Source organism: Rousettus aegyptiacus, unplaced genomic scaffold, assembly GCF_014176215.1.
Source record: "Rousettus aegyptiacus isolate mRouAeg1 unplaced genomic scaffold, mRouAeg1.p scaffold_m13_p_7, whole genome shotgun sequence".
Lineage (NCBI taxonomy): Eukaryota > Metazoa > Chordata > Mammalia > Chiroptera > Pteropodidae > Rousettus > Rousettus aegyptiacus.
This window is the reverse complement of record NW_023416310.1, coordinates 67393974-67420513: the sequence shown is the minus strand read 5'-3', so window position 1 is coordinate 67420513 and position 26540 is coordinate 67393974. Positions and strand designations below refer to the sequence as shown.

The following is a 26540-nucleotide window of genomic DNA, read 5'->3' as shown; positions in this document are numbered from 1 at the left end:
AAGCACAGCCCCTTTCCTATCAAGACGTCCTAATACAGTATCTTTTTTTCTTATTTGTCAATAAGGTACGTAACATAAGTGTAAAAATTTTAGTGTAAGGTATTCCCATTAGACATCCAGCAGGTTCATTTTCTTGAGGCTGGGGGCAGAATAGTCACTGGATGCCCTTCGAGATCACTTAGCCAGGCTATTCACGGGTGCTGCAAAGTAGGTTTTAGGAAACCTGTCTACCTATTCACGCTGGTACCTCAGGGTCACAGAGAGAGGGGCGGCTACTCCCGACCTGGGGCATGTGCCCCACGTAAGTACAAAATGCTACCACATTTTCAGACTGCAACGGGCTACCTGCCCACGTGGCTCTCCAGAGTGTCCCCTTAGGTGCGCTCTCGTGTCGCAGGGTTCGTGGAGGTAAGACAAGTGCGCAGACTAACCCTGGGGGCCGTGTCAGCGCCCCAGGTATTTATTAATTTATTAATATTAAAGGCGCTTCCGGGACAGCCAGCCGAGGTAGAGGAAGGTGTGGTGGCAGCTGTCGCTGGGCCTCGGAATCAAAGAAGTCTACAGCGTCGTCCCCCCACCTGGATACCCCCAGTGACCCGCAGAGGCAGTGGCGATGCCCCATCCCACCTTATGCTCAAAGTACGAATGAGGCGACAGTCTCCCGCCCATCAGAACCGAGCACCGCGCGGGACTCCTAAGGCACCCCGCCACGCCCGTTCCTCCGCAGGGCGAGAGCAGGCGGCCCGAAAATGGCGGCGGGGTCGGTGGGGCCCGACGGTCACTCCCAGGGCGCCCTTGACTACCTCTCTCCGCCGCGCTACCTACCTTGCTAGCTAGGGGCCCGGCGCGTGCGCGAAGGGGCGGTGATGAGCACTTGGCGGGGCCAATTAACAGTGAGGAGTCGGGGCAAAGCCCAATCAGGGCCCCGGCGGCGGCGACCGAAGTAGGCTGCGGGCGGGCAGCGTGTGTGGCGGACGCCCAGCACCTAGGACCGAACAGCCCGCCTCGCTGCTTCCTGCGTGCTTCGCTCCACGCCGCGGTCCACAGGCAAGAGGCTGGTGCCCGCCGCCCTCCAGGCTCACGGCCCAGGCCCGGGAGCGCCTCTTGCAGCAGGCCCAGGCCACCTCCTCAAAGGGGACACTTCCCAGGCGGTCGCAGCGGAGAGACATGGCGAGGTCGGCGCCGGCCAACTAGGAGAGTCGGTGGAGGCCGCGGCGCCTTCCCAGGGTCGTTCCTGCGCCCCGGGCACGCGGCGGGCGACATGTTCCCGCGGAGGCTGGCGGGCGCGGTGGCGGCGGCGGCGGCGCGCGCGGGGCTGCGGGGCGGGGGCCTGCTGGCCCTGCTGGCCAATCAGTGCCGCTTCGTCACGGGCCTGCGCGTGCGGCGAGCGCAGCAGATCGCTCAGCTCTACGGTCGCCTCTACTCGGACAGCGCGCGCCGCGTCCTCCTCGGCCGCCTGTGGCGCCGGCTGCGTAGCCGCGCGGGCCATGCCTCGGCCGTGATGGCAGCGCTCGCCGGCGTCTTCGTGTGGGACGAGGAGCGGATCCAGGAGGAGGAGCTCCAGAGGTGGGTGTGGGGTGGGTGGGATCTGGGGTCGCACTGGGTGGTCCTGGGAGCGGCGGTGCGGTAGCTGGATCCTGTTTCAGCAACACGCGTATTTTATTTTTTATCCTCTGTATGTGCTTTGTCGGGGCTTGAAACAGCTGGACGTGTAGGTTAGTGCAAGGGGGAGGCTTCGAATAGGGAGTAGGACCCTAAAGAAACACTGTTAAAAAGTAAAAGCTACTGAAGGCGAGTCCTCATCTTTAACAGACCCAGAAAGGTGCAAATTCAAGACGTGTTTTGAACTTGACCTAAGGGGATAGTGGCGCAATTTACTTCATTCCAAGTGGGACTTGGTTGGAAATGCCAGGAGAGGAGCGCGCTCTCGTTCTTGTGACTTTGGTGGGAGAATGATGAGGCTGGAAGGGATGTTGCCCTCCTGATGAACCTATAGCCCAGATACTTTAAACTGTAAGAATTAGGTCAGTGTTTTGCTACTATGGGACTTTGAGAGTACTGTTGCATTACTCTCTGAAATTTTGCTGTCATCATCAACCCTTGTGCATGAAAAGTGCAGTACCATTGATTGAATTTATTTGTGGTTCGAAATTTGAGCCGTTACGGTTTTCAAGTAATCTCACGAGGGAAGCTTTGCTTCAGTTCTTGAATTTTCTCTGTATTTCTTTTTACTAGATGTTCTTAAACTGCGCTCTCCGCCCCCCCTCCCCCAAAAAAAACTCTGAAACTGATTTTAGAAACCTAAGATTGTTCTCTCCCTGGATAAATCCCACACAAGTCTATTTATTCCAGATATTTATCCTGTTGTTTCACATTTTTGGTTCGGTTAAAAATGGAAACACTTAAGTAAAGTTAACACTGTGATTGGAGGTGTAGCAAGCACCCAGATGCCAGGCAGCTACTTGTGCAACACTGAGTTGTGGGTAAATGCAAGCTTATCTGAAGAACTAGTAATACTTTTCCTAACAGGACAGATGACTGTTTTACAAATGCATTTTGATATAATAACCATAGACAACCTTATTCACAAAAAAGTTAAGCTAGCACAGCCTAGTTTCTGATATTCTTTTGCTGCTTGTCCATTTGTTCTTATGAAATAGTCTCAGACATAAAAGTATTCAGGGGAAGGAAACTTTTAAGTTGAAAAATTCATCAATTAACTGTTTTTGAATTTTCATTGTTTTTGATGATGAAACATCCACGTTCCACAGATACTTCCACAGATGCGAGGTCTGAGAGGAATTCCCAGTTGGACCTGTTTGGGGAAGAGGAGAAAGATCAGATAAGGGCTGCTGGGCCCCAAATGGTGGTAGGAGCTGAATGGTATTGTGGCAGATGACTCTTTGGCCAACTTTATGCATTTTTATGGACAAGTGTCCTGAAGCCTCTGTTTAGTAGGTCTCCCATTTGCAGGAGCTGGAGGGGAAAACAAGTTAGGAAGTGAAAGCAGTAAACATCTGAGTAACATCTGAGTCGACTATAGGCGCCATCCACTGAGGCAGGGAGGTCATACCTGTTGCTGACCGGGCCCAGGATTCTTTTGCTTCCCTCTCTTTACCTGTCTTTCACAACCTGGAGACATTTGAAACACTTGATTCTAATCCAACCCCTAAAGAGATAGAGTTAAACCCCTTGGGACTTTCAGAAGCTTAGATAAAGGCCATCAGAACACTTAAGGTGGCTTTTTTGACCCTCTCCAGGGTTATAGTAAAGGCTGTCATTTAACATTTCACTGTCCTGTTCAAGCTTGAATTCAGTCATAGACTTAAAATTTGGTCAACTTGTTCATTTCGAGGATTTTAAAATGTTATCTCAATAGGGAGGCAAATAATATGCTATTCAATGACCTTGGTTGTGCAGTAGGTCCATAGGTCTTTGTTCTGATAGTTCGTCATGTTTATATTTTATTGAATAAAATGTTCTTGGTCCAGATAAACTTTTTCGCTTAAGTGTGTGTAAGTATTCTGTTAACTTTAACGGAGTCACTGCTGAGGTTGTCATAGCTAGCTTAGAGTGTCTTGGATTTTGTTTGTTCTGGTGAGATGGTTTTGGGTAGCTTCCATAATGGAGCACAGTTCACTGTGCCTGGGGACAAGTGCATTTCTTTCATCGTTAATGAAAGAAGAGCATAATTGTTCCACGGACCCTAAATCACAGCCTTTGGCTCTTCTGTGCTGTTGCTGTACCAACTTGTCCTGGTACAAGCTAATTTTGCTATTGCTGTCTCTGCTAAGCAGCGATGGGGTGTGTAAAGGATGTCTCTTTGCATGTGTGCTTTAAAAGTGGTGTGTGTTTTTTCTTATGTTATTCATAATGAAATATTTGTCTATTCAGAAAATATTATGTCTGTTCAGAATGAAAAAGAACTCTGCTTTTTATTTTTGTGCTTCAGAACATCGTAATAAATAGGATCTCATTAATCTAGCAACAGGAAGAACATTTGAGAAAAGAGGGGAGCCAGGTGTAGAAATTAGGTCTTTTAATGCTTGGTCAGGTATTCTTACCCAATTGGCTTAATTTAAACAAAAAAGATAAACTTTCAGCTGGCATCCTGTGAGTGTGGGGCAAATCTTAGGGAGAGATGCAGTAGTAATATTTGATTGCTTTGGAACATAAGGAAAAATTACAGGAACAGAAAGAGGAAGGAAGTTAAATATGAAAGGCTAGGAGAAAATGTTCCATTAACCTCCTTGTTTTTTAAAAGTTATAGTTCATTGCTCTAGAAATTTGAGTAAATAAGTGCCAAGCAAGTCTCATTGGCTGTTCTCCCATTTCTGTCTCTCAGGGCATCCAGAATACTTTTAACCTTTCAGTATGCTGTTAACTTGATAACCTGGTCAATAAAAAGCCCTTTGGCTTAAAAGAACTTTTTTTTTTTAACCACTGTCACTTGTGGGTATTTTACTGATATACCCTTCTTAGATCCTCAGAACTATATAGCAGCTGACTTGCATTTTTTGAGATCGTCTTCACTATTTTCCATTAACCAGCTGGCCCAGAATTGCAGTGAGCTAGTTGACATCTTTAATCTCTAGTTGTGTCCCATAACAGTTGTCCCTGAAAGTCTCTAACTTTGACAGTAGTTTGGAATTTGAGGAGGAATTTGTGAAATGAGTCGGTTGTCTTGCTGAAATTGCTAATTATGGGGATGGCTTTCTTTGAATCATTTTGGAGCCTTATGTCAGGCTCTGCACTGAGGCAGCACCCTGTAGAGGAGCCAACGTGGTTATACTTACTCTGTCTTAATATGTCTTCAGTTTCCATAGCTCAGTCCCTCTTTTCTTAAATATTGAAATGACTCATTTTGGAGGAAGAGGAGCATTGGCTGTCGTTTCCTGATCCTCTTACCAATCTGCTGGTTCTGTTACTATTTTGAGAATAATCTCTTCTGTCCTTCTTTTCTCCCCTACTGCTTGTTTAAGTCTCTTGGATAAGAAGGTTTGGACACCCATCCGGCCCAAAAAGATTTGGCACAAATCTTGTGAGAGACACAGTGAGAGGTTTCCCATTCCTCCACTGTAGCAGAATGAGTAGCTTTGTGCACCTGCATGCTCATTATGTCTGTAATGCCAGCATTTCTCAGTTGAGGCCTGTCTGAGATTTTTGAACCTGGGCACAGCAGTCATTTATGTTTTCATGATGCGATCTTGCTCCAGCATTCATGTCGTTTCTTCACAAGACATTTCTTGCCCCTTTAGGAAGCTGGTTTCATAATTTAACCAAGGCCACCTACTGTCCTTTAATTGTGCATGAGAGGCAGATTAAACAATAGGTCAGAGGCTCTGTACCACCAGGAGTCTTAGGCCATTAAAAATACTGCTTATAGTTGTATACTTTAATTTTCTTAAAACCTTATTCCTGTGTAATTTAATGAGCCTCTGATGTGTTTTCACATATTCCTGCCTTTCTTCATTACGTCATAAGAATGATATTTGAAATTGATGCCTATTTTTAATTAAAGAATGTTTTACTAGTCCTGAAAGGTGCCATAATGGGTGCTGTGTGATGCCTGACTTGTTCTACTAGCAAATACAGCTGTGGTTTTACTTTGCTTTCTGGAAGATCTCATTGCCTAAATTTCCTTCCCTGTTTCTACGTGTGTTTGTAGTGGTAGTGGTCAATCCTATTTTGCAACTTTTAATTCAAATTAAAACTGTTTTTTAATGGTTAAACCTTTCTCATCAGAACATCAGTATAACTTGTACTGGCTAGAGTTCTGGTTGCGAACAAACCGATATTGGTTAATTAAGCCAAAAAGGAATTAATCAGAAAGGTGTTAGGTCACTTAGAGCAAGGACTAGAAGGCCAGAGTACAGGCTAGCCAAGAGAGCAGCCGAGACCAGCCCAGGGGTGGTAATCTTAGGGCCATGCTGATGTTGGTTTGTTTCCTCTGGATCGTTTGCACTGCCCACTCTCAGCTCCGTCAGGATAACTGAGAGGTCTCTGGAAGGCCCTGTGCCTCCTGTTGTTTCATCAGGATTCAAAGCCTCAACTGGAAGGCTCTGATTAACCTTGCTTAAATAAATGAGCAGTTGTGCTCTGGCTGAAAAGGGGGCTGCATCCCACTTGTTTTGGTATTCTCTCCAGAAGGGAAAAGATTTCAGGCAGTCAGAACAACAAATGTCTCCCTATGGAAATATTTTCATCTAAGCCTAAAGTTTAAAATTCAGACAGTAGAATTTGAAAACTAATAGAAACCTTCAAGAAATAATGTCCTCACTCTACAAGTGAGAACAGGGAGGGCTTTCAGGTAGAATGACTTGCATGAGATCACACAGCTAGTTGGTGGATCTAGGACTAAAACATGATCTCTCTACTGACCGTCAACTTTGTATTGCTCTAACCATTTAATCTTGGGTTGCCAGTATACTTTGAATTTTTTGTTTTTAAAGTAATGTAATAATTAATATTTTAATAAGAATTTGAACTCTTGAGGCCTACTTCCATATTTATTTATTTAATTTATTCAGTAAACATTTGTTGAGTGGCTGATGATTACCAGACACTTGTTGGGAGCTTGGAATAAAATATGGAAAAGACTGATTTTGGGGGCATTAGGGAGGCAGATATAAAGATAGGTTAATTATAATATGATACATTGCTATAGAGGAATAAAAGTAAAGGTGTATGGTTAACTCTGTCTTACAGACACAGTGTATCAGTGATTGGTGCCTTCCTTGGTCTTGAATCATGGAAGAGTTGTATATGACATAGATACCAACAGTCTTTCCTACCTGTTAGTTAAAGATTAAGGGTAAAGTAAAAGCTATGTTTAGAAACAATAATTATAAAATGTTTCAGATACATAAAAAGGTTTAAAGAATAACATGAGTGTTACAAATATTTTTAAGAATAAAATATTATAAATAAAGCCTTCTTTATACCCTTTCCAATTGAAATCTCTCCCCCCCAGAATATCCCAGTTTGTTGTATTTTATTCCTATCTGTGTTTTTACACATATACATGCATCACTAAATGATATATAATGACACATAGTATAATATGGTATTATTTTGAATGTTTTAAACCTTTATGCAGTCCAGGACTAACTGAATCCAGCAACATATAAAAACAATTATGTAACATGAACAAGGGGGATTTATCCCAGAAAAGCAAGTTTTAGTTTATCACATAAAAATCAATTTAATGTACCACATTAATAGAATAAAGGACAAAAACCACATGACCATCACAATAGATGCAGAAAAAGCATTTGACAAAATCCAGCCTCATTCCATGTTTAAAAAACAAACAAACAAAAATCCTTCAACAAACTAGGAATGGAAGGAAATGTCCTCAGCCCAATAAAGGGCATCTGAAAAACACAGCTCACAGCACAGTGCTGGTGAGAGGCTGAGAGCCCCCTGGATAAGGAACAAGACGTGTGTCTGCTCTCACTGCTTCTGTTCAGCATTGTACCACATGTTCTTGCCAAGGAAACCAGGCAAGACAAAGAAGTGAGAGGCGCCCAGCGACAGTAGATTAGTGGTTGCCAGGGACTGGGGGGCAGTCAGACAGTGGACATTTCTCCAAAGATACACAAATGGCCAATAAGCACATGAACATAGTTCAACTTCGTTAGTCTTTAGGGAAATACAAGTTGAAGACCACATGAGATACCACTTCATACCCACTAGGAGTGCTATAATCTAAAAGATGGACAATAACAAGTGTTGACAAGGGTGTGAAGCAGTTGGAACCCTCATACGTTGTTGTGACTATAAAATGGTGCAGCTGCTTTGGAAAATAATTTGGCACATCCTCAAAAAGTTAGAGTGATCATGACCCAGCAAATCTGCTCATAGGAGTCTACCCAAAATGGGAAACCTACGTCCACACAAAAACGAGTACGCAAATATGCATAGCAGCATTGCTCATAACAACCAAAAAGTGGCAGTAGCCTAAATGCCTATTACCCAATGAGTGGATACACAAAATGTGATGTATCCACACAATGGAATATTATTCAGCCATAAAAAGGAATAAAGTACAATGTGAATGAACCTTGGAAATAAGTGAAAAAAGCCAGACACAAGATTATATATTGTATAATTCCATTTTTATGAAGTGTCCCGAATAGGCCAGTTGTAGAGACTGCATTAATGGTTGCCAGCAGCTGTGGTGAGGTGGGAATGGGGGGACTATTGATGGGCACATGTTTCTTTTGGGGATGACAAACGTTCTGGAATTAGCGCAACCTTGTAACTATACTAAAAAGCACTGAATTGTCTGCTGTAAAAGGATGATTCTTACAGTATATAAATTATATCTCTTTAAAGTAGAGGAGGGAAAATATAATTACTTTCTAATGTAATAGGAAGACAACTCAATAAAAAAATGGACAGAAGTTTTCAAATGACCTTTCATAGTTAACATCCAAGGGCCAGTTTTGTGCCAGGTACTAAGCACGTTACATATAAGTTTAATTTTCAGTCAACCCTTGAGGTAGGTCCTATTATTCTCATATTATGGGTTAAGAAATAGGGAATGGTTACATAATTTCATAGTCTAGTTAATAAATGTTGGAGTGGGACCCACACGCGGAACTCAAGTTTTCATTCACTCCACTTTATGCTGTTTTAAACCCATGCTGTTCTTGCATGAGTCTTTGTGTGGACATTTCATTTCCCAGTGCTGCCTCTAGCCAGCTGCACCAGGCCTGTTGTTTTCCTCCCTTTCAGATCCATTGATGAGATGAAACGGTTGGAGGAAATGTCAGCTGTGTTTCAGAGCTCTGGAGTTGAACGCCACCCTCCAGAACCAAAATCACAAACGGAAGGGAGTAAAGATTCAGGGGGCAAAGAGCAGCCGTGGGAAATGGTGATGGATAAGAAACACTTTAAGCTGTGGCGGCGCCCCATTGCAGGCACCCACCTTTACCAGTATAGAGGTGAGTCCAGCCTGGCTGCTGCTAAGCGTGCACTGTGCTCTGGACTTGTCTTCCTCATACTCTCTAAATGGTTTCTTTGGTGGTTTCTCAGGAAGCTGCCATGGTTTACTGTTGGTTCTTGTTTCTCTGCCAGATGACAAGAGTCCCGGGTGTCTTTGTTATACTTTGCTATAGGTCGTCTTTGACTCTGCTGCCCCAGTGTGACTTCTAGCTCCTGAATCTGCCCTTATGCTCTGTCGGTACTATAATCAAAATGCAGTTACATGATAGGAATAAGGCGAGTGATGACAGTGTAGCAGACATCTCTCATTCTTTCTTGTCATTCTAGTCTTTGGAACCTACACAGACGTGACACCCCGGCAGTTCTTCAATGTTCAGGTGAGAAATTTTTTCTTCCCACATTTGGAGCCTCTGAGCCTAGAAATTCACTTCCCATTGCCCATATGCATAATTTCTGGGATTCAGGCAGTGCTTTAGTACACCCATCCGTCTTTGTACCCTTCATCTCGCGTTGAATACGTTTGGGTAAACATTTGATTTTTAATTTCTTTGTCCAGTGGAGACAAGACCAATTCTGCCCTTTATCTCACAGGGCTGTTTAAAGATTAGCTAGAGGTATGGATTTGGATACTTTAATGTGTTTTATAAGGCTTTATGGTTTTTTCTCCCCCTAAACAATTGGAGGATAAGTTAAATACCTGGCCCTTTATTCCAAAATTCTTCAGTATGTATTTCCTAAAACTAGACATACTCTCTTAACTAACTATGGTATCATTATCAAAGTAAGTAAACTTAACGCCAGTTCAACACTTACATAACCTTCTGTTTGTATCCTGTTTTATATGTGGATCCAGCAGTGTCCTTTGTAGCATTTTCCCCTCTGCAGGTGGTTGGGATTTAGTATCCTGGAGTATTTCCATGGTGAGGGTGTCACAAACCAGGATGAAGAGTCTGTTCAAAGACCACTTTCTCCTTGGGGCAACAAGAGTCTCCCCTGGGGAAGCAGGTCACCTGGAGTTCTAGTTTTAGGAAAGATTGTTTCCTTCCTGAACTTTTCATTCTTTTTGTTGGATTTTCAGTAACTAATTGATTATAACACTCACTATAATATGCTAGTGCACACTTTTCTCTCTCTAAGCACTGAATTTTGTCTAAAAATTTACATGGAATTTTTGTTGGTTTGGATGTGTGTGATATGTCTTATTTTGAAATTCCTTAGTCACTGGCGATGTTAGGAATTTAAATATGTTGCTTGCATTTCTTCATGTGAGGCATCAGCTCATACTTTTGGACTTTTTGTCTGGTTAAAACTTTTTAGACTTGTTTTATCTTTATAGATTTATATCACTTTCTATTGTGTCTTCCCCAGACATAATCATTACAGTATTTTTCCTTACACTGTTCTTTGCTTTGTCTTTTTTATTTAAAAATTTTTATAATTTTTTTCTTCTTCTTTGAAAAAAATTTTTCTTATGTCTTTTTCTGGTGTTAAGGTTCACTTTCAGAGTAAAGGTGTTGGCCTGTAAGAAGGGGTTTTAAGAGCCTCATCCGTGGTAAACACAGCCATGTCTTTCCTAAATACTCTTTGGCACTATCCTTTAGGTTCGATCACTGTTTTGGAACAAGGTCTTTGGTGATGTCAGAGGCCAAGCGCCTGGAGAAGCTTTGACAGCTTTGTTTTGAATCTCTTAGGTCTTCACGGTCTTTTCTGTCTCCACAGCTGGACACGGAGTATAGAAAAAAGTGGGATGCCCTTGTCATCAAGCTGGAAGTGATCGAGAGGGACGTGGTCAGTGGTTCTGAGGTCCTTCACTGGGTAACCCATTTTCCTGTGAGTGTTTTTACTCCTGTTTTTCCTTCTATCACATTCACGTGAAACTGAGCAATAACATTGGCCTTCCTTTTCCTCAGTATCCGATGTACTCACGGGATTATGTTTATGTCCGGCGGTATAGCGTGGATCAGGAGAACAACGTGATGGTGTTGGTGTCGCGGTATGTGCTGTTACCTGGGGCTCCTGCTCATCCCATCAGCTGGGTCCTTCATGCATGCTGTCTGCGTGCAGGGTTGCGTGTTCTCGGGGCCCTTATGGGGAAGCCCGGGCCCCACTCGTCCCAGGCAGAATGTGAGATGGAAGGGATACAAGCTTTTCTTTAAACCATTTTTTCAGTTTCTTAGTGTTGATAATTTTAAAAAGAAGTGCTCTGTCTTCAGCACACCCCAGTGAGCGGGGTGCTACTAAGGAGCACACCTTGGTTTTAGAACTTGGCTTGTATTCATTTGTCTCAGTGACTCCTGTGTTGCATTTTAAATATTAGAGCTAGCCAGTTAGCTTTTCCTGTTAGTCTTAGTGCCTGTGCTGCTATGTGCAGACATCATGCAGCTGCCTTACCTCTTCCCCTCACTAGAGCTGTGGAGCACCCCAGTGTGCCGGAGTCCCCAGAGTTCGTGCGGGTCCGGTCCTATGAGTCGCAAATGGTTATCCGTCCTCACAAGTCATTCGATGAAGTAAGTTTCACATCATTGAAGAGGTGACATGGATTCCCAGGGACGCCTTTCTTTTCTCTGCATTGGGGAGCCTGTGGGTTGGTTCAGGGCAGTGGGTCTCAGGACCCACTGGAGCGTCTAGAAGCACCATACTAGGCTGTGGGCTGAGCGCTTGCGTTTTTAGGAGTCCCCAGTGAGACAGAGGCTGGGGATCTGGGAGCCACACTTTGGGGGCCTGTACTGTGGGGGGTGTACCTGAGGGACCCCCAGGAAAAAGTCCCATGTAGCTGAGGGACAGTCAAAGAAGGTGATGGCTTGGTGTGGCAGCATTCTTTAGGGTTTAGAGCGAGTCCTTTTTCCATCAGAATTGTCACCACAGTGACTCAGCTTTTCTGGACTTCTGTTTCCTTATCTGTAAGATGAAAGCCTTAGACCAGAATTCTCTGCCTTCTTTAAAATTCTGCAACCTTTCTTTGAAAGTATTTTCTTCAACTTAGGTGTTTGTTTTTGCTTTTTTGGCCAGATCGCTGTTAAGTATACATATTGATTCCAGTGCTTGCTGTTTTTAGTTCTATTTCACTTTATAATGGTATTTTTTTTCTCCCTGTCACTATTGTTATGTTTTATAGCTATATGAACTGTGTCCTTTAGATGTTCTGTTTTTTCATCTAGTTGTATTTATACTGCCTGAGTGGGACATGAAATATGACAGAAAAGTGGTGGTTCACCTCAGTGTGATGTTTGGCTCTCTTTTACTGGGAAATCTGTGTATTTACTTCTGTACCATTTTTAGAGCAGTATTTTTCAAACTATGGATTGCTACCCATTAATGGAAGACAAAATTAATTTGGCGCATTATGATCAGCTTTAAAAAAAGGAAAACAGTAAGAGAGAGAAGCTATCAGAATATAAGTGTATTTCCTGAGATTTTTATTTGGTTACATAAGTATGTAAGAATGAATGTGTCTAAGAGAAAACAGTTGCAATGTAAAAAAGATTATTTACAGTGTGTTATAGTTAAAAATGTTTGTAAGTCCTTGCTTTAGAGGACAGGAAAGAAGTAAGGCTGCTGTCGTGGCTAAAAGGGGAGCCCGGGTCAGGCTGGGGACAGTGTGGGAGGCAGACGTATACCTCACTCTCCTCTTTTATGGTGCTTTTCAAATTTTAACCTCTCCTCCATGTATTTCCTATTTGAAAAAAAGTGACTTGGGTTCCAGCATTGAGTTCCTGCCTTCAGAAACCATGAGCATGAGTCAGGCAGGCGTAGTTTAGCTCCTAGCAGTATGTGGTGTATCTGGTAGGCACCTGCTAAGTAACTTCTCTAGCTTGGGGTGGGGGCATACTGGGAATTCTCTGTATCATTCTTTCAGTATATTTGTGGCAAGCTCTTAGGAAAAAGATAGGGCTAGTAAAAAGGCAGGCAAACTGCAGATGGAGGAAAACAGAAGGGCCCTGGAGAGGGAAGACATGACTCAGCAAAGACAAAGAGTGAGTCCCAGCTCTCTGAGACTCTGCTTGGGGAGGAGTGACCAGTGACATTGACCCACACTGACGATACTGAGACAGGCAGCCCAAGTTTAGACTTGGCTGATGGGAAGTAGATCATTGAGCCAAGGTGTGGTGTTTTGTTTGTCTTACTTTTTATTATGGAAAATTTGAAATGTATGCCAAAGATAAAGAACTAGTGAGAACCGGTGTATCCATCGCAGTTGCAACAGTGATCAACTCATGGCCAAACTTTGTACCTGTTCCTGTTCCCTTCCCCAAATCCTAGCTTTACTATAGAGGAACCCATGGAAGAATTCTTCTGTAGGTAGTTGAGTGTTTATCTCAAAAAGAGGTTTTTGAAAACATAATGTCAATATCATAATGACCCTTACTATCAAATATCTAGTCAGTGTTTAGATTTTCCTGATTGTCCGTAATTTTTTTGTAGTTGGTTTATTTGGGTCAGGATCCAAATGAGACCCAGACACTGCAGTTTGTTCACCCTCTATCTTGAGTCTTGAAATCAGTCCCTCCGTTTTTCCCTGGTATATTTGTTGAGGAGCAAGGTTCTTTGTCTTGGTGACTGTCCCTGTAGTGTCATTTCACATACTCCTCTGTCCCGTGTTTCCTGGATATTTATTGGTAGGTAGATACAGAGGCTCGAACAGATTCAGATTGTTTGTTTAGGGCCAAGACTACTTTATTAGAAGGCAATTGGCATATGATTGTCCCTTTCGTTGTGAATTTAGAAATGATTGAGGATCATTGCTCTGATTCATCGTTTCATTAGGGTTACAAAATGCTGATTTTGTAATTCCTTCATTCATTTATTTTCATTTATTAATGGAAATACTTTAGCTATTTGGTTTTGTCAGCTATTTGGTGTCCTGTAGTTTACACAGGAAAGGGAAATAAGAGAAATGCTTAATTTGTTTCCTTTATATTATAGTTTTCAAAATAAAGAATTGGTTCTTTCAACTGGGGGTTCTCCAGAGGTAAAGTTTTTTCTTTATTTTCTAATGCCATTAAAAACTCACAGATTTACCCACATGTGGTTAGCTTTGTTCCATTATTCATGACAGTTATCCTTATGGATGCTCAGATTGCCCAATGTTTGGCCTTTGGGAGCCTCTCTCACAGGCCTGAATCCTTGGACTTAACCTCAGGAGTGCTCTTGTTTTCTGGTGTTTTAGGATGTCCCAGCTCCACCTTGTATAGTTTCAACTCTAAACCTGGGACATTAGCATTTCTTTAGGGAGCCCTAGGTGCTCTTAAGGAAACTTCATTTAAGTTACCACCATTTGTCCCTGGGATCAGCGCAGAGCCACTGGCCTGCTTATTGTTTTTAGGCCTTTTCAGAATAAATAAATTTTAAGTGCACACTAATACTTAGGATATGTTGATTCAAATTCAGGACAGTAGAGTTTTTATGTATATTTTATATCTTACATCTGTCCTCTTTCCCTGTGATGAAAAATTCAGTTCTCAACTCATTGCCGTCAACATAGTTATTCATTTGCTTTTACCTAGAGCACACACCCACCAGCCTCAGAGCAGTAATACCAACAAGATCAGTAATGTGGTGACAAGAAGTTTGTGTTTCCACCATCACATAAGACATATTCAGAGTAATTTAGCTCATACTCCTATTTCTTCTACCCAGTTCCTTCCTTTTTCACAGAGGTATCCATTGTTTTGGTTTTGGCTTCCTTTTTTTTTAACATAAGCAGTAGTAGATGAGAACCTAGTTCTTTTGACTTCCCAGTCTATGTGTTTTTTGAGAAGAATAGTCTTTTACATGTATTTAACCTATTTAGCCTATTGCCGGCCTTGGTGGTAGGTGCCTTTCCCGTGTCCTGGCCTTAACCTCCCCTTCCTTTTTCCTTCCATAGTATTCTTTCTGTTGCTTGTTTATGGTGCTCATTTATCCCAATTGGAAGCACCTGAGGGCAAGGACTTGTGCCAGACAAATAGCAAACATTCAAACATAATTCAGCAGTTTACTCAGGAAAGGAAAGTAGATTTCAGTGTAAAGGCACAAGAGTTTAAAGTCTAGATCTGCCACCTGGTGCTGTGGCCAGTCTACCTCAAGAAGTGCAGACACACATGTGGTTCGCTTGCCCCTTTGGTTGGCTCAGACGTGTCCTAGGACCAGGACACCTGTGCCTCTCTTTATCCCTGTACTCCACTGTGTCAGCGGTGAGAGAGCTGAACCAGAGAGTGGGTGTGTGGGCTCTGCACCCAGAGTCCTGGGCTTGTCTTGGCTCTCAGGGAGTACAGGGCACGACCTTGGGGACATTACCTAACCCCTCCTTCTGGCCTGAGGTCAGCTTTGTTGTCAGGCTAAAGTGGTTCCTGCCACAGAGTTAAGCGCTATGTAAAACGTTTGCTGCTCATAGCAGTAGAGTTAATACCATTTTCGTACAGATTAAGGTCTTTAAACACCTTAAGGGTATGCGTTGGGGTCCCTAGGACCACCCCTACATTCGGAGATTCATGAGAAGGGCTCATAGGCAGACTCAGCACATAGTTGTCCTCACGGCTAAGATCTAATGCAGTGGTGTAGCAAGGACAGCGGGTCACGAGGGGAAGACAGGTAGAGTCTGGAGGGGCCCACATGTAGGCCTCCTGTGCTCTCCCTGCCGTGAGGGCTGCCAAAAGCACATTCTTCTCCCAGTGACAGTAGTGCCCAGAGAATCCTGTCAGTGCCTCAGGCCTGAGATTTTTCCGGGGTTGGTCATGTAGGCATCCTCTGCCCAGCACATGCCCACACTGCAGAGCTGCCTTGGCAGTCTCTGGGGAACACTCAGAGCCAGGCTCCCAGACCAACCGAGGACCAGCCTCGCAGTAAGCTGCCTGTAGGTGTCAGCTCCCATGCCTGGGACTCGGGTTGTCCTTACCTTGTAGGCTGGATGCGGAGGCTGTGGTGCATGGGCCAGGTGCCCTCATTTCTCTGTTCTTCTTTTCCAGAATGGTTTTGACTACTTGTTGACATACAGTGACAATCCCCAGACCGTGTTCCCTCGCTACTGCGTTAGTTGGATGGTTTCCAGTGGTGAGTGGGTATGCACAGGCCCAGGAGCCTGGGTTGAGGGGCATTTTTTTTCCTGAGCTTCTTAACGGCAGTAAGAAGGTTAGTGCTTGTCCCACCAGAGCCCTCTGGGAATGTTAAACGTCCTTCCTGGCTTGTGCTTGAACACTGCGAAGGTATGGAAACTCCCAGCGGGGGTCGGAGCAATGGGAAGTATGGATCCCAGAAAGGAACTTGTGCACAGAGAGGAGTTTTAAGAAGAACATCTGCTTAATGCCTTAAATATGGATGGTGGATGTTGACGCACTTAAATTTTCACCTTAGATAGTGGCGGCCATAAATCTGCAATAGTAGGCATAAATCTGGGAGTAGGACAGTCCCCTGGAGAAAGGGGCAGTGCCTGTCCTAAGAAAGGCCGCGTGTCACGCTGTATGCACTTTTCCCTTCCAGCCTCTTGCCTCAGCAAGCACCCTGATGTGATTTTCTTCTAGCAGCTTCTTGTACTTAAGGGGGAGAATGGAGAGGAGATGAGGTGTTTCTGTGTGACATTTGTATAAATGAGATTGACAGATATGTAGGCTGTGCCACTGATCAGTGATGTTTTCATCACCTGAAAGAGCATGTGGGACTCACGTAGCCTGAGCGAGAGCCCTTTTTAAAGGCTTTCAGAGGTCATGGATTGTTTTCACTCTCTAGACACTGAGAGGCAGCTGCCACTGAGGCTGTGATTTCTGTGAGGAGGGACGGGCTCTCCCATGAAGGAAATAGGGCCTTCTGGTTTTGAGTCCAGTGCTGGTTTGTCTGCTACCCTGCTCACATTTCCCTCTCCCACAGGCATGCCAGATTTCCTGGAGAAGCTGCACACAGCCACTCTGAAAGCCAAAAACATGGAGATCAAAGTCAAGGACTACATCTCATCTAAGCCGCTGGAGATGGGCAGTGAAGCCAAGGCCACCAGCCCGTCTCCTGAGCGGAAGGGCGAGACCAGCCGCAGCCCTCCCCGGATCGAGTATGCGTGAAGGCTTTGGGGTGAGAAGGGACAGGCTGCTCTTAGCCCTGCCCCAGTCCCTCACCCTCTGCCACAGAACGGGGACACATATTAGAAGGTGTCTGCTGTAACCACCAGTGCAAGATAATTCAGTAACTGCTGTCTGGTTGCATTCAGAGCCTTTGTTGCTCTTTATCAAAACAGAAGGAGGAGACTTCTGTGGGGCGTTGTCACATTCTCCGGCCAGGCATTTTGCAATTCAGTATTTCACTGAGCTAATCTGGAACAAAGCTGATCTCAGGCCAGAAGGAGATGGCTTGTTTTGCTTCCCTGAGTAATTCCTCTGCCCACATTTCAGTTCCCACCATCGGGTCTGAGCACTGGGACTCCTCCACCTCCAGGTTGGACTGGAAAGGGCAGTCATCTGGTTGATGGCTTGGTGAGAGGTCGTTGGGAGTGCTCTTGGCACAGTCCTAGTGTTGCATGGATATGAAATGCTGTATGGCCGTGTAAGTGCCTTGTCCTTACCTTGCTCCTGCCTATAGGAACATAAAGTCTGCACCAAGAATTTTCTCTCTTCGCCTCCCAAATATCACCTCTTCGACTATCAATGGCCGCTCCTGTGGGTGGGCCGCTCCTGTGTCAGGCTGGGCATCTCTATCCTCGGCTGTTTACCAAGAACCCTGGGAAGCGAATCCTTTTAGAGAGTAGTGTTCTGTGTCATCAGTGTTTTGATAGGGTCAGTGGAGATGCTCAAAACATCACAGCAGTTTTTTTTGTTTTTCTTTTTTTGTCTTTTAATCTTCATGTCAAAAAGTTGGAATTGTGGAGTTGAATAGAATTTCTGCACAATCCTCTGTCCAGAAAACCCTGCTTTGATTCAGGCATTTTCTACACTTCAGGTTTGACTGGATGCTGAGGACCCATCATCCTTCTAGAATGGCTAAAGGCAGAGGAGGTGCATTTCGCTCCCTAACACTGGTCTAATGGGATGTGGTTTACGTGGCCCTCTTGTTCTTCTGGAAGTTCCTTCTCTTCAGATATAAAATAAAAGTAAACTATGTTGTTCAGACAAAGTCACAATCCGACGGTATCGCTTTGGCCTCACTGATTCGGCTTTTGGTCATGCTGCCATCTCACAGGAGACCAAGATCAAGTTTTAAATCCTCTTGCCTTCCATTTTTTTCCTAGAATGACCAGATTTTCCCTTTTTTTTTTTTTTTTCCTACTTGGAGCTAACCCTGAGACTAACGTAAGCCACTTGACCTTTTTATTGCCTGTGAAGTTTTGTGCCAAGGAAATGACCAGTGTTTCTTGTCCTGTATTCTCTGAGTCGTTGGCAGGGCACAGGTGCGTGCAGCAGCCCCAGCTTCTTCCTTTGATCGTTTCTCTTCTCCTGAGGACCTCACAGGCCAGCGGGGAGGCCCTGGGTTACATCTGAGCTGAGGGCCTGTGACTGTTGGGTGTGGGTGACAGGGCATGTGAGTGCACAGGTGCCACCGAGCCTTGTTGCTGCTCATGTTCTGACTTTGGGGAATTGACTGTGCTCTTGGGGTCTGTCTGTATAGTTACTGATATCATTGTAATGATTTCACTTTTAACTATGACATTTTTATCAAATGTGTGAATAAATACCTATTGGTACAAAAGAGTGTTTGTCTTTAGATAGATGGGGGTGGGGAAACCTCACATAGTGCGCTTATCGCTTCTCTCTCATCACAAAGCATGAGAAGAAGGATGTTTCTGCTTGTGGGACCAGTGTGGCAGGAGCTGGCTCTGTCCTTTTTGGTGTGGCTGACATAACCACCCGTCATGTCTAGACAGCCCTTTCTGGGTGACCAGTGGGCAGCTAAAAACAAGCCACCTGTTTCTACTTTCTCGTCTAGATCTCCTAAGCCATGTCCTTTGCTTTTGAAGTAGGATCAACACGGAGAAAATGGTGGCAGAGATTCTCTGACAAAACATGGGAGGGAGTTGGGGGGAGAGGGAGGGAACTTCAGCAGGCCTAGGTCTGGAGTTGTGGAGGCACTTCGGGACCCTGCTGAGGGGGCGGTGACAGGCTCAAATGTGCTTGGCCTGCGAGTGGCAGGGTCACACAGGCAGTTCTGCTAGGGTGCAGATCCGTTCCAAGAGGACTGTTGACACGAACATAGTGGGAATTTTGAACTTGCGCAGTTTTGCCTGTGGGAAACAGGGTGAAGGCCAGTGCACACCCACACTTTGCAGCCCTCTTCCAAGTATCTCTGAGGTAGTCACTGGAGAGACACCTGTCCTTATGGACTCCTTGTCAGGCACACGCGTGTCTGTCTAAACTGAAATTTGGAGAGCTGGCTATTGGCCCCGCCCCTGACACAGAGGCCACGACACAGAGGCCACTGCACAGCACCCCTGGCATGGTCCCCAGGCCCGTGAAACAGTGACATGGAGCAGCTGAGCTTACCTGAAGCAACACGCCTGGTGCCTGACAGCTCTGACTCCACAGCTTCAGTGAGGCTTGGACTCACCTCCCACATCTGAGCAGCAGAGGTGGCTCCGCTTTCCCAGGCTTTATGTCACCAGTAGCTGCAGAAGGCCCCTATTTCTTGTCTGGAAAGTTTTCATATATTGCAAAGGTGGAAATCATAATGAAGTCGGTGGACCCTCCTGCCCTTGCGGGGAGTCAACAGCTTACTGTAGTTTGTGCTTTACCTTTTCTTCTCTACATAAACTTCACTGCAGACTGAACTGTGTTCCCCTAACATACACACTTTGGAGGTGACTGGGATTAGATGGGTCTGAGAGTGCGGTCCCCACAATGGGATTAGTACCCCTGTAAGAAGTGACACCAGAGGCTGGCTTGTTCCCTCTGCCACGTGAGGACACAGAAGGAGCTGTCGGCAAGCTTCAGAAGGGAGGGCACTCACCAGGGATCAGCTGGCACCTCCACCTTGGACTTTTAGCCTCTAGAAATGTGAGATAACTTTCTGTTGTTTAGGTCTGTTTTGTTATGGCATGCATTTTCATGATGATCTGAAAGGTGCAAACGTGATACTTCACCCCTGAACTCTTGAGCATGCTTTTTACACCAAGAATGTTCTGTGTAACCATGCTGCCATTTGCACGGGTAAATAATACCTAGTAATTTACTCCATATTCAAATTTCTCCAGTTGTTCCCCCAAAGGACTTTTCTAGTACCTCCTCCCCCAATCCAGGGTCCAGTTAAGTATCCCGTGTTGCATCTGTGGCTCTAGTACATGTAGCAGCTAAGTAGCCAAGTCAAGCGTAGCTTTACGGGTTGGGCAGTGGTTCTCAAACACATTAGAACTGCTGCGGGGCGAAGTGCACTATGCTAATGCAATCAGAAGGGCACAAGGTGGGCAACACTCTCCCTTGATCTGCGAACTACCAACACAAGGCTTCGTTAATTTGTCACCAGTCTTGTCGCACTGTTGGCTCACGTTCTTGTGGTCAGATAATAACTGCCTCCATTACTGGACACTTGCCAGGCTGGATACCAACACTTCATGCTTTCAGGCAGGACCTCATCTCATCATGCCACAGCCCCGGGGCAATGTAGCTGTCCCTGTTTTAAAGATGAGGAAGTAGCATCAGAGATTAAGTAATTTTCTTGCTCCAGGTCACAGGAAGTGAGAGCCAGGATGCAGACCCGGCTTTGACCTCTCCAAAGGCACCTCTGTGGCTTCAGACTCAGTTTAGTTTTTCACAAATGCTGCAAATTCCTTCCCAGGGTGGTTGACTTATTTTGGAACCTGGGTCACAAGTGTCCTTTTTATCCATTATTAACTTTTGTTTGGTTTCACCTCCCCCTTCCCCTTCCCCTTATTCCATCATGTGATTGTCAGTTGTTTGATGGTGCTCCCAGAAGTAATGGAAACATGAATATTACTTTCCTGGAAGCTTCGGAATGTTACACCACTACTGTGACACAGGGATGGGGTGGTATTCTTGGGGACATCTTGAGGTAGCATTTTCTAAAGGTGCGAATTACAAAATAACCTATCTCTGTACTCAACACAGTAGGACAGGAGTCTAGAAATCCTTTTGAAAATGAAAATATTCTTTGTGAGATCTGAGAACTCTGTGATTTCTAATGAATAAACTTGACAGTTTAAAAAAATTAAAACTATAGCACATGGATGGAAGTGACCTGAATGTAAAATGTGCTTATTCCCACAAACCTCAGTGGACACTTGATAGAGCATCATTCTTCACAGAACCCCCGGTCCACACACTGCCACAGTTGCTTTACAGGCTTATGGTTGATTTTGGTCCATAAATGTACTTAAAAAAAATTTTCAAGCACATAACTTATAAATGACCTAACTTTATTGTCTACTTTTAAAGGGCCGAACCATACCTAAAAAGGTAGAATGACTGTGTGAAAGTAATCATATTTGCATGTTTTAATGGTTAACGTTTTTTATTATATCTTAAAACCCTGCTGAGCATATGTGTCAGGACTGTGTTCAGCTGCAATATGGCCCCTGATGTTTTCTGATGAGTTCTGTCTGGTCCTGTCTCCTTCCCACTGGGCTGGAATCACTGTTTTATCAGGATCTCTAGGGAGAGACCCCAGTGCTATTCTATTTCTGGATATACTGTGGCTTGTCAAGGCTTTTCTGAAAATGGGGAGCCCAGGGCTGGATCTGGCTCTGCCCTGGGCAGGTGAACTCTGTGAGGACAGAGGCCGTGTTTGCTCACTGCCTCAGTATCTCATGGGGTCGCTCCACCTCCAGCCATGATGTCTGGTCTGCCAGTGGGAAGGAGCAAAGGGGAAAAGAGAAGTCCTTCCCCAGGACACTTCCAGAATGGCACACCATTTCTAATTACAGCCCAGGTGCCAGAACGCCATCAAAGGTCACACCCAGCTGTTGAGAAAGTCTGTACCTCAAGCAGCCATGTGCCCAGGTAAAATTAGTTTTGCTGAGACAGGACAGAATGGGAATGAGGACAACTGGCAGGTGCTTTGCTGAATCATAGCTAACACGTACCTACAGCTTTAAATGCATCACTTCAAAGACTGGATTCAGTTAAAAAGGCAAAAAATCCCAGTAGATACTGTGGGTTTGCTGGGGTTGCTATGATAAAGCACCATGAACTTAGTGGCTTGCACAGAAATACATTGTCTCCCAGCTCTGGAGGCTGGAAGTCTGGGACCAGGTGAGGTGGGGAGCTCTTTCTGAGGCTGCAAGGGAGGGTCTATCTAGGCCTCTTTGAGCTCCTGGGGGTTGGTGGCACCTTTGGTGTTCCTTAGCTTGTGGACGCGTCACCCTGTCTGCCTCCGTGTTCACATGGCCTTCTCCCTGTGTGCCTGTGTCCAAACGCCCCCTTTTTGTAGGGACACTGGTTGCGCTGAATTAGAGGCCCACTCTATTCTGGTGTCATCTTGAGCTAACTAATGACATCTGTAGTGGATCTGTTTCCAATAAGGTCACATCCTGTTGTCCTGGGGTTAAGCTTTCAGTATGTGGATTTTGAGGGCACACTATTCAATGCACAGCAAGGGGAGAACTCAGAGAACACAATTGTAGAACAGCCTTTTTAATATTATTAGTTTCAAGTATACAGTACATTGGTTAGACATTTATATAGTTTATAAAATGATCCCCCTGATTGTTCTTTCTCTAGCTGGCTCTCCACCTAGCCATTATGTTAATGCTAACTGAATTCCCTATGCTGTGCTCTACCCCATGACCATCTATCAACTACTAATTTGTACGTCTTTAACCCTTCAACCCATTCTCCAAGCCCCCTAACTCCCTTCCCCTCTGGCTGTCATCAGATTGTCTTCTATATTTGTGAGTCTGTTTTTGATTGTTCTTTTTGTTCCTTAGATTACTAATATAAGTGAAATCATATGGTATTTATCATTTTCTGTCTGACTTATTCACTTAGCATAATAACCTCTAGGTCTATCCATGTCGTTACAAATGGTAGGATTTCATTTTTTTTTAATACTGAGTAATATTCCATTATATATGAACCATAACTTCTTTATCCAGTCATCTGTTGATGGGCATTCAGGTTGCTTCCATATCTTGGCTACTGTAAATTATGCTGCCATGAACATAGGGGTGTATAGATCTTTATGAATTATTGTTTAGGTTTTCTTTGGATAAATACCCAGAAGTGCAGAATGGCCTTTCAAAAGAGATGGCTCCTTAGGAGTCCAGAAAGATGTCCTGGCCTGGCGGGTCTCCTGTCCTGTAGTGTCCATGTAGCAGCAGCAGGGGGCAGGGCTGCGCTGTCTGCAGGGTGAGTCTCCCCAGGCTGCCTGTGCTGCTGGCAGGATGTCACAGCCCATAAAAGCTGATGGTTATCTGGAGATGAGGAGGTTGCAGTCCTTGCTGCCTCCTCCTTCTCAGTCTTCCTGCTCCTTGTGGCCCAGCCAGTTCCCAGTCTGGGAGGTGGGTCACCCCAAGATCCAGCCAGGACTGGTAGGCTGAGTAGGGGCTTCATTTTCCTGGTAGAACTTTCTTTGCCTGCAGTATTTCTGCCCCTCTAGGAGAAGGGACAATGTGGTATTCAGCAAGGAATCACCTGAGGTCCACTGTGCCTGCTGGCTTCCCACGGAATTCTGAAGCCCTGGAGAAATGACACTAACATAGACAGAATGAAAGAAGTGTCACTTCTCTGTGGAGAGGAGGGGGCAGGCCAGTGTGAAGTCACTGAGGAACTATGGAACACACCGAAACGTGCTGACTCAACACAGAGAATATTCCCAACATGCTTCTCTAGTTTGCCTTCATATCCTTTTGTCTTCCGAAGTAATAATTATGTGGTTGAAGAAGTAATGCATTTATTTTATACATAAAAATATAAAATGATCTATATCACCTTACATGCCATAGAGTCAATGTCTTTTTCTATTCTTACCCCTGTATATAACACTTCTTTTGTAGTTTTCCCTAAGCATTTGTGCACACAGTTTAAAAAGTCAAATTGTTCCTATGAAGTCCATTGTGAAATCCTCTCTCCTGCCCCTTCCCCTTCGTGGAGACAGCCAGCTTCCCCTCCCACCGGGATTACATTGGTATTTTCCTCCAGGTCTGTAAATGACATGTACATTACCAATCTCTGACTTTTTGGTTTAGGCGTCACATGAAAATTCCTCTTTCTTCCCCCTCCTTCACCTCTCTCATCTTCTCACCCTCCCTGAGTCATTCTGTTGGATTTTAGTTACCGCGTTATTTGGCATTTGTGTTGTGATGAGCATGAAAACATCATGCACAGACGGGACAAGGCACTGAGATGACTTCTTGCACACCTGTCTGTTTTCCTAGCCTAAGCACTCGGGGTTTCTTTTGCTCCACTGTCTGTGCCCCTTAAGACATCTCCATACTCAGGTGTTGGATTTCTCCTCACTGAGGAAGTCTGGGCAGGTGGTGTTGAGATCTCCCTTTCCCCTTGCCTGGGATCCTTCCATGTCTGGCCATGTCCTCTGTGTCCTGTCCCTCCTCTGTCTTCCTCAATTGTTAAAGTGTCCACGGGAGGTAACATTTTTTCAGATTCTCACGCATTGGCTAATTCAGCCAAAGACTGTGTTTCAACAGAAATGCGAGTTGGAAATAGCTTGCCTTTAGAATTCTGGCCAAGTCTGATGACGTTTTGGTTCCTGGTCTCTGATCTGTGATGTGCGGCCTCCCCCATCCTCGGCCCCCACACTGTGAGCTCGGGCTTCCTTCCTGGTTTCTGCCTGAGCTGTCTTACTCATTGTGCTATATCACTGGACCCTCACTTGTAAATTTATGCCTTTCAGTTCTGGAGAATTTTCTGGAATGACTTCATTTACGCTCTTCTCTCTTTTAGCCCTTCTGTTAACAGATGTTCAATCACCTGAATGTCTTCTCATTTATCTTTTTACTCCTTTTTGTTAAATACATTGGTCTTTCTTGCCCTGCTTTCTGGAAGTTTTCCTCACCTTTATCTTCCAACCCTGATAGTGAATTTTCAATTTTTGCTTTCTTATTTTTACTGCTCAAGAGCTGCTCTCTGAATGTTCCCTTTATTGTGGCAACTGTCCTTGTTTTACAAGTGCCATATCTTCCCCTCTAAAGATGTTTGTGATTTTTTTTTGTTAATGTTTTCTTCTTGTTGTATAATTTGTTTCATCTGAGTTGCTTTTTCCTATTAGTTTCCTTTCCTGCACAATTGAGGCTTTGCCTGGGTGACTAAAAGCCATTGGCTGTTAGTTTGTATTAAGATAACTGAGGCTGTATTTAAAATGCACAGCCTGTTCAATTTTGACATATGTATATACTTGTGACATCATTATTACAATTAAGATAACATTTCAAAACCCACAGAAGTTTCCTTGCATGCCTTTGTCACTGTCCCCCAGCCTGGTCCCCAGGCAATCACTGATCTGTTTTCTGTCTCCACAGAATAGTCTATACTTGCTAAGATTTTATATAAATGGAATCATACAGCATGTACTATATTTTCCTATGGCTTCTTTCACTCTGCAACGATTCTGGGGGTCGCTTGTGTCACATTTATGTGTAGCTCATTCCCTTCTCTTGCTAAGTGTTATTCCATTGAACAGGTGCACCACAGTTTGTTTATCCATTCACCTGTAGACTGACACGTGGATGGTTTCCAGATTTGGCTATTATAGATAAAGCTGCTATAAACATTTATGTACAAGTCTTTGTATTAAAATGTTTTTGAGGGTTTTAAAAGGTAAATACCTACAAGTGGAGTGAAGGTTTTTAAAAGGTAAATATCTACAAGGTAAATACCTACATATGGTATGAATCTGTACTTCATGTGGTAGCTATATGTTAAATGTTTTTCAGTAACTTCCACAACTGTTTTCTAAAGTGGTTGTAACATTTTATATATTCCCACGAGCAGTGTATGAGAGTTCCAGTTGCTCCATCTTCTTGCCAGAACTGGTATGGCCAGTCTTCTCAGGATACCTTTAATTTGCATTTTCCCAATGACTGATCATGTTTATAGCATCTTTCCAGGTGTTTATTGGCATTTGTAAATCTTCTGTGAAGTGTCATTTGAAATACTTTGCTCATTTTTTATTGGGTTGTCTTCTTATTACACTGCAATTTTTATAATATAAGAATTTAATTTTCTCCTTTAAAAATCAAGTTATAATTTATATGCCATAAAATTTGCCCCTTTAAAGAGTACAATTCACTGTTTTTTAGCATATTCACAAAGTTGTGCAACTATTCACTATCTAACTCCAGACATTTTCATCCCCCAGACCCCAGACCCAGTAGCAGCCACACCTCCATCCCTCTCTCCCGGTCCTTGGCAACCATGAATGTACCTTCTGTCTCTATGGAACATTGGACGTAAACGGAATCCTACAGTACATGGTCTTTTGCATTTGGCTTCTTTCACTTGGGAGAATGCTGTCCAAGTTCACCCATGTTATGGTATGAATCTGTACTTCATTCCTTTTTATGACTCAGTAGTATTCCGTTGTATGGATATGCCATGTTTTGTTTATCCATCCACCAGATGCTGGACATTTTGCCCCCACTTTTTGACTATTATGGATAACACCATTATGAAAATTCATGTACAAGTTTTTGTGTGGGCATATGTTGACAGTTCTCTAGGAGTGGAATT

The 26540-nt window shown here is 44.2% G+C and overlaps 1 protein-coding gene across 1 annotated transcript; it reads left to right on the top strand.

Moving 5' to 3' along the window:
• Positions 1 to 948: 948 nt before the first annotated feature.
• STARD7 (StAR related lipid transfer domain containing 7) lies at positions 949 to 18594 on the top strand. Its single transcript, XM_016142923.2, has 8 exons — positions 949 to 1566; positions 8743 to 8951; positions 9280 to 9329; positions 10672 to 10782; positions 10863 to 10945; positions 11360 to 11459; positions 15897 to 15981; positions 16792 to 18594. Exons 1-8 carry the CDS (start codon positions 1262 to 1264, stop codon positions 16974 to 16976), a joined length of 1128 nt encoding a protein of 375 aa, XP_015998409.1. The 5' UTR covers positions 949 to 1261; the 3' UTR covers positions 16977 to 18594.
• Positions 18595 to 26540: the final 7946 nt, after the last annotated feature.